Source organism: Arachis hypogaea, chromosome 18 (genome assembly GCF_003086295.3).
Source record: "Arachis hypogaea cultivar Tifrunner chromosome 18, arahy.Tifrunner.gnm2.J5K5, whole genome shotgun sequence".
Classification (NCBI taxonomy): Eukaryota; Viridiplantae; Streptophyta; class Magnoliopsida; order Fabales; family Fabaceae; genus Arachis; species Arachis hypogaea.
The window spans coordinates 32,478,889-32,487,246 of NC_092053.1; the positions used below are offsets into that span (position 1 = coordinate 32,478,889).

Below are 8,358 nucleotides of genomic sequence, written 5' to 3' on the forward strand. Positions count from 1 at the left end.
TAGCCCAATCTTTCCGTTAGCTTCCCTAAACTACCAATTAGCCGCTATCAAAGAATGGCTTTCCACAATGAGAAACAAATGTCTCTGTCCACAAGGTAATTAACAATGACATCTTTTTGGTTTAAGATATTACAGGTCAAAAGATCTCTCTGTACACCAATGTTTTGAAAACCGGTTCGAACCGGTTGAATTGCGAACCGATGAGAATTACGGTTCGATTATATGCCAAAACCGAAAAAAAATAAAAACCGTTTTTGAACTGTTAAACTGGCCGGTAACCGGTCAGTCGAACCAAACCAGGACCCGGCCGGTTTTTTACTTTGCCCAAAAATGCTGAAAACGCAGCCGTTTAGTATTCAGTAACACCCCCCAACCCTTACCAGTTACCAACCCTAACTCACTCAACTCTCTAACGGTGCAGCAGCACACCTTCCCTCGTCCCTCCTATCACCCTCGAGCTGGCCGTTCCTCTCAACGCCGGCGAGCTCAGTCCCTCCCTTTCGTTCAGCCTCCGGAGTGCTCCTGACGCCGTCGCCGGTTAGAGCTTCGAAGCTCACTCGGTCCCTCACTCAGCTAACGTCTCAGACTCTCAGCAGTGGAAGCATAGTCACCGGGCTCGCCTCCTGCCTCCGTCGCGAAGCTCTGTTCCACCGTCACCGGCGCCATCTCTGTTCCTGCCTCCGTCGCCATCTCTCCCTTTCCAGCGCCGTCATCCTTCCTTGTATTTGAAACTGTAATGGAGCCTCAGCTTGATTCTGATTTGTTTTTATTCTGAACTTTTTTATTCTGATTGTTGGTTTGATTCTGATTTAATTTTATTCTTCCCTAGTCCTCCCCATTGTTGATTCTGATTTGTTCTTTGGTTGGGTTGTTCTTGATTCTTTGGTTTTACTTTGAATTTTTAGTTCTGTTTTTTTTTATTAATTCTGGTTTAGGATTGATTCTATGCTTTTGACTCATTCAATGAATTTTTTCTAATTTATCTGTTCTATTGCTGATTTATTTCTTTAATTCTGGTTTTTTCAGATTTTATTTCTCTCTTATATTTTATTAGTTGCCAAATCAGAAGGTACAATTTAGTATTATGGCTGATTTGGATTTGCTAAGGAAGATTCAAGATTTATTATCCCTCTCTTGGGTTGAATGAAGTTTTTGTTAAAGTTAAAAGAATGTATCTGAGCAATTGCAACATGCATTGTTATTATTACACACAGCAATTTGATGATTTGTTTGATCTTTGTTGCCTGTGTTGTTGATGGCCTGAAATTTTGAGCTGTTTGTTAGATATGAGTTTAGATTGTGATAAATTTTGATAATTGTTATGTTTTGAGAAGGTTTGGCTCAGTGATTAGGTTGAGTTTAATTGCAGAAGAGGTCTTGCTACTTTGTTGAATGCTGCAGTTTAATCACCAAATTAGACTTTTTTAGTCTACTCTATATCTCTTTCTACCTACTCTATCTGTGTATCTGCACATTTTAATTTCTTGCAAGCAACTCATCGCAAATAAACATGGTTCCCATTGTTTACATGAGGGGTTTTTTGAGGTGTATATACTTGCTTTTATATTTCTTTCATTTATTTACTCTTTTGATTTGCTGCTTGTTTGGACTTACATATGATGGATTATTATTGCCTTCTTACTGCAAAACACTTGCATAAATGAAATTGTGTAGATCAAATAGAATGTGATTATTAGCATATTTATTCTTTGTAAATTAATTCTTATGTATGTTGGTGGGCATCTCTCTAGGATATGTGATTATTAGCATATTTATTCTTTGTAAATTAGCATATTTTTTTGTTGTTATTTAACTTTTGAGTTTGTATTTTGATAAGATTATAATACTCGGTTGATGATATTCATATAATGCTTTTAATTTGAAAGACATTTTAAGGTTTATACTTTATATAGACTATATTTATGTTTTATGGTGGTTATTTATAATTTATTTTTTATTATAAAACGGTTTTTTCAGTTGAACCTCAGTTGAACCGGTTGGACCAATAAACCAGTGAATCAGTAGCTAAAGTGGTTCGATGACCGGTTCGGTTTTTAGAACCTTGCTCTACACTCTTCTTTTAATAAATGTATCCTGTCACTCAATTATGATCAATAGAATTCTTTAATATAAATTTTTACGTCGCTGAACAATAGAATAGCTATATACCAATAAAGTGGTCTAGTACATGTAAAAACTTTTTTATTTAGAAGTTAGATAATCATTAATTTACTAGTATATCGATAAAATATACTGGCACATGTGAAAATCTTTCTATATTTTTCAGTAATTTATTTTTACTATAAGTTTTTAGCCATTTTGCATGGTCCATACTCTTCTCCGCCGCGATTCTCCTCTACGCTGCTACTCCGTGCTCTCCTCTCCGCTGCGCCATCCCCCACTTCGTCCGCTGCTCCGTGCTCTACATCGTCGCTCGTCGTCCGGACGAAAGAAGCCTTCGTCTGCCGTCGACAGCATCGCCGCTGCAGCCGTCGGTTGTCCCTCCTCCTCCTCCACTTCAGGTTGGATACTCTCCCCCTCTCAGTAATTTATTGCACTAAAGTTTTATTCTGCATTTTTTGTGCTTGTTTGTTTTGAATCTCGGTGATTTTCAGCATGCTTGTGCTTTGAGCCTTGCTTGATTTTCCGCAGCTGCAGCATGCTTGTGCTTGTTTTGTGCATTTTTTGTGCTTGTTTTCCCTTGAATAAGCATTAAGGAACTAAAAGCTTTTGATTAAAAAAATGATTCAATAGGCTAAAAATTTCAAAAAAATTTTAATAGTACAACTCTTAATCTGAGCTCCTAGTAAAAATTATTTTGAAATTATTTGGGTGGCTAAGCCTTCTTAGTTGGTAAAGGCTTGGCTAGTGTGCACGTATACAAGTTTTAAGCTTTGAAGTCATTTGAGCGTGCAAACAATGAATTAATTGTGATTTGGATTAATTTAGTTTGGTGCATTTTAAGGGTTAGTGGGGTTAGAATTTTGGTTAGGCAAGTTCAGATGGAAAATCAATAGAGTTGTTCCCTATTAATATGTGTTCACATGATAAACGTTTGGTCTTAAGCTATATCTGAGAAATTATCTATTTTAGTATCTGTTGTTTATGGTGCCAGAAAATGATCGTTCTAGTGAAGAAGTAAAAAAGCTTTTGTAGCTGGTGCATATAATGTATATAGTGTGTGGTTATTGAATTTCGAAAATAGTGTGGTAAAAGAAGTGTTTTTTTCCTTTGGAAAAAGAAAATTAAATTCAAATCGTAATAGTATTATAAATTCTTCATCTATTCTGCAGGTTGATGTAATTGATCAACGGTATCTCTTGTTTTATCTTTTTCTTTGTGTTTTTTAATGGAACTTGTTATTCATTTTTACGATGCTAATGTGTGAACACATATTAAGCTCGAAAAATTACAAATCTTTATGGTTGAGCAAAGAGTATTAGTCAACCACACGGTTATGTTAGAAGTCAAAATCCATCAAGAGAAATTAAGTCTTTATACTTTAAATGGTGTTTTGTTTATGATGTATGTTGACACATTTATGTATTTCGTTTTTTTAACAGAGAACTTGAAGTTGTTTGTTGGAAGTTATAACCCCACTTATCACTTTATCACTCCTTTTCTTCCCTCCCCGTGCCATCACTTCACAAAGCAATCTCCACACTCCATTACTCCAGTCACCCACAAATCCTATCACCCATTCCCCCCACAGTCCCTCACTTCTTATTCTTCTTCTTCAACCATCACCACGAGAAAGCCAGTTATGCTGTTGCACATGACAACGCTGTGAGTCCGTCACGCCATCCCTATTGCCATAGCTATGTCCTCTGTTCACGCGCTCCTGTCTACTTCACTTTCCCAGTCACCGTTGTCGTCGATGTTTTTTAATTCCAGTCCCTCAATGGAGATGTTTCAGGTAGTTTTTTTTATTATGCTGTTTTATTTTATGATTGTGTTTATGATGTTGTTCTGTTATGCATTTGGGTTGCTGTGAAGGATATGAATTCAAATGCGATTAAGTCAAATTCTGGTTTTAGTTTCGGTTGCTGAGAAGCATACTATTTTGTCTCTGTTTCTTGGGTTTTATTAATGAAACTTTTTTAATTTCCAGAAGTAAATGAGTTCAAATGTCAATTTTATTTTCCTTAAAGTCAAATGCCGATTTTAATTTTCAGATGTTTTGCATTCATGCTTTGAAGTCTTAGCTTTGACATGAAATTGTTGAATACTAGAATGTATACATCTAGCATGCTAATTTGCTGTTTACGAGTATTAGATATTAAAATTAACTTTGTATTTTTCCATAATTTTCCCAACACATTATGTTGATTCCCAGCCCACTATCAGTTATTCTTTTTCATTTATTGCAACATTGTGCAACTCATATTTGATGTTTTACAGTTTTAGGTTTGTGGAACAAAATCCTACGTGATGTTTTGCAGTTATAACTTTGTGGGCATTATTTTAGAATAATTTATGTCATATTTTTTGTTGAAAATATAAAATGCACATAGGACAGCTGGAATGGTTTTTTTACACCAATGTTACATAGGACAAGTTTAAGACAGAAAACCGATATGAACAAATCCATTCCAATTCAGTTCGGTTTGGCAGCTTGAAAAAACAGGACCATTTCACCCTGAATTGAACAGGTTTTGTTTATGTTGTTTTACTTCCATTGGTTGCAGTTGTGTACTTATAAACGACCAACTTATGATCATCGAGTTTTGAGGACTTCACTTAGTTGTAAGTGTTCTTATCTCTTATCTCTCTTGTCTTTCATGGTATTAGTTCTCTTTTTTTAAAAACTACTTAATTGTTTTTCTCACTTGATATCTAGTGCTTGTTTATATGCAATTGTTTTTATTTAAAAAGATATATATATATATATATATATAATGATTGAACAGTTTGGTATGGTAAAGAGTAAAGAAACTAGAAGTGAAGCATCTTTTTAGATGTGTTACAAATAGACTAAATTGAGCCATGGCAGTTTCCTACACACATTAGTACCTTTGTTAGTTGAGTTTTGACAGAAGGACTAATGTGATTCATACTTTTAAAACTCATAACTTAGGGGCTAACTGATTTTCGGGTGAAAATTCATTTACCAAATTGAGTCTTATCTCAACAAACAGTGTTGGTTGTTTATCTTTGTATAGATGCCCAAAGAAGATTGACAGGAATACCCAGGAAGCACAGAAATGATTTGTGGGTATCTTTTTGTCCCAACGAGGAGTTATGTAGGCCTCGTTATAGTTGCAATTTGCGCTATCAGAATAAGCATGCCAGAGACACATTTGCAAGATGCGAACTTGCAGCAGCGGGAGATAGTCACTCATTGTCAGGTATAAAAATCCTTTGATCAGATTTCATGTGTAGCAACAATAATGTTTAAATGGAATGCCAATTCACCTATTGGTGTTTGCTTAATTAGCGGATCTGAAAATGGAATCAAAAGTTAGGGGAGCTTGTTTTTATGCTGTCACCGCCCTTTCCGCCGTATTTCTTTTTGTGCTGATGCTGGTTGGACATCCATTTGTACTACTATTTGATCGTCAACGAAGAAAATTTCATCATTATGTTGCTAAAGTCTGGGCTTCACTCACAGTTGCTCCATTTTATAGAATAAAATTTGAGGGGTTGGAGAATCTGCCACCTCCTGATACTCCTGCTGTGTATGTTTCCAATCATCAGAGTTTCCTTGACATATATACTCTTCTCACTCTAGGAAGAAGCTTTAAATTCATAAGCAAGACTGGGATATTTCTCTTTCCGATAATTGGGTGGGCAATGTTTCTTCTAGGCACCATTCCTTTGAAGCGCATGGATAGCCGAAGCCAGATGGTATACTTCTGCGATTGATGCTGTGGATAATTTTACTTGTTCTTGTTGATTCAGTACCAATGTCTTCCATGAATTTATTTCTAAATTGTGTTTATATATGATTTTCAAAGTCACAGTTCTGTTATGCTTCTTCACATATAGGATTGTCTTAAACGATGCATGGATCTTATCAGGAAGGGAGCCTCGGTCTTTGTCTTTCCAGAGGGAACACGCAGTAAAGATGGAAAACTAGGTGCTTTCAAGGTTTGTATCTCAAGTCATGTAATGATTTTTATCTGTCTATAATCATGTTTAAGGATGCAAACAATTTTAGGTTATTCATTAATGACCAATGACCAACAGTTCCTTAATGTATTTTAGTTTTTCATTTTGAGTAAATGGACAAAAGTACATATGAAAGGGTTTGTGGTAGACAAAAGTACATACAAAAGATTGTAAATATCAAAGTATACTCGAAATATTGTTTTCGATGGACAAAGATACCATGCCGTTAGTGGGTTTGTAAGGCCCGTGGTATACTTTTGTCCATCGAAATAAATCTTTTGGGTGTACTTTCATATTTACCAACTTTCTGGGTATTTTTGTCTATGTCAAACTCTTTCATGTGTACTTTTGTCCATTTACTCTTTCATTTTTTAATTCTTTTTCATTATGGTAAATTCTTAAGGGGGGGTGTTGAATTTTACACCACATGCTAACTTACCTATAGCAAATTGAACCCCAATCTACTGGTTATAAAATTTATCAGCAACAAAGCCTTATCCTAGTGTTAATAATCTAAGGAAAGTGAAAAAACCACACCATAAAAGCTAGCTGTTAAGGGAGAAAACCACTCTCTTTAAATACATCAAGCATCCCATACTACCTGATATGGGACTTTGGACACCCCATAATACCCTAGTCTCTAACAATACACCACCCTTGGAGAGCCCACATCCTCGGCGGCTTCACTCTTTGACACCGACCCAGTGGTAGCAACTTTGCTACCCGCTATCAGCATCTGGCCTATGGGTAGCACTTTCCATGGCACCAACAACTAAGGCTTTGATACCTTTGTTAAGTACCTAAAGAAAGTGAAAAACACCACCTTAAAAGCTAGCTGTTAAGGGAGAATAACCACTCCTTAAATATAACATGAAGCATCTCATGCTACTCGATGTGGGACTTTAGGCACCTCATTATACCCAATTCCCGAACAGTTAACTTCATAGAACAGGCCATGTCACAGTTTAAATTCAGCCTATTTTTACTTAAATTGCTGTTAATAATATCATCCAAAGTTTTCTCGGGTTTCTTTCCACTTCGGGCTATTCAGACATGTTTGTGTGTAAGATTTTGTCAATGAACTAATTCTAAATTGTTATAATTATTTGGGGATTTTCAGAAAGGTGCCTTCAGTATTGCTGCCAAGACAAATGCTCCAGTGGTACCAATAACCCTTATTGGAACTGGTCAAATCATGCCAGCTGGAAGAGAGGGTATAGTAAACATAGGTTGGGTCAAAGTTGTTATTCATAAACCTTTACGTGGGAAAGATGCTGAAATGTTGTGCAAAGAAGCTAGGACGACAATCGCAGGTGTATTGTAATCACTCAAACCTGAGAGATGCTATGCACGAGTTCTTTTTCATTTCTTCCCTGTTACCTAACTCAGCAACTTCGAGGGGAAAATCCCATAACCACATTTGCATTTGTAGGGTCAAGAATTAGAAACTTTAAAAGAAATTAAAGAGGGATTGTCATCCCTAATGAGAGAATTCTGATCCCAACTATAATCCTATGTTTTTAATTTAAAATAATAGAAAATTTATATTTTATAGAATAATCTTTTTATCACGCAATATTTTTTGAAGAAATTTTAACGAAAGATAAAAATAATTTTGCAGTAAATAGAAGGGATTATGGATTTTTTGTATACTCAAAACAATTTAAAATTGGTGCAACGATAACCATTTTGTTGGTGTTTAAAATTTGGAGCGTTGCCAGTTTGTTCAGAATCTTAGTGTCAGGAAGAAATGACCAATTTAGTTTCTGTATCTTTTAAGACCTATTTGAGACGTTTGATTTTTTAAAGATTATTGTGATCTTTTTGTAGCAATTCATTCTTATCTTTTAAGGTCTTGTAGTTATAGGCATAGAAGTATTAAATATTGGTTGGACACCCACCTCTTTCATACTATAATTTAAGTTTTGTTTTAACCATAGGAGTAGAAAGAGAAGCTTTTTAAGTGTGTGTTTGGATTGTGGTTAGTCAAACTGGAGTTTGAATAAAAGTGATTTTATAAAATTGATTTTAGATAGAAACTGGAGTTTGAATAAAAGTGATTTTATAAAATTGATTTTGGATAGAAGTAAATTTGTGTTAACATGATTTATGTTTGACAATTTTATACTAAAATTGATTTTGATAAAATAAATATTGTTTGGATAATATTAGTTAAAATCACTTTTAGATAGATAATTACTAAAAAGGACATGATATTAAATTATAATGTTATTTTTTTATATATAT

General features: G+C 35.0%; 1 protein-coding gene across 5 annotated transcripts; it reads left to right on the forward strand.

Annotated features, from left to right (window-relative positions):
- Positions 1 to 354: 354 nt before the first annotated feature.
- On the forward strand, positions 355 to 7,615 carry LOC112771479 (1-acyl-sn-glycerol-3-phosphate acyltransferase BAT2, chloroplastic). 5 transcript variants are annotated; one of them, XM_025816245.3, is made up of 9 exons: positions 355 to 733; positions 1,978 to 2,045; positions 2,315 to 2,522; positions 3,564 to 3,916; positions 4,689 to 4,746; positions 5,163 to 5,348; positions 5,438 to 5,847; positions 5,989 to 6,090; positions 7,232 to 7,615. In XM_025816245.3, exons 4-9 carry the CDS (start codon positions 3,821 to 3,823, stop codon positions 7,433 to 7,435), a joined length of 1,056 nt encoding a protein of 351 aa, XP_025672030.1. In that variant the 5' UTR covers positions 355 to 733; positions 1,978 to 2,045; positions 2,315 to 2,522; positions 3,564 to 3,820; the 3' UTR covers positions 7,436 to 7,615. The 5 variants fall into 5 exon arrangements, with proteins under 5 accessions (XP_025672030.1, XP_072082108.1, XP_025672032.1 ...); XM_025816246.3 differs by having other exon boundaries at positions 379 to 733; positions 2,453 to 2,522; XM_072226007.1 differs by having other exon boundaries at positions 367 to 733; positions 1,978 to 2,522.
- Positions 7,616 to 8,358: the final 743 nt, after the last annotated feature.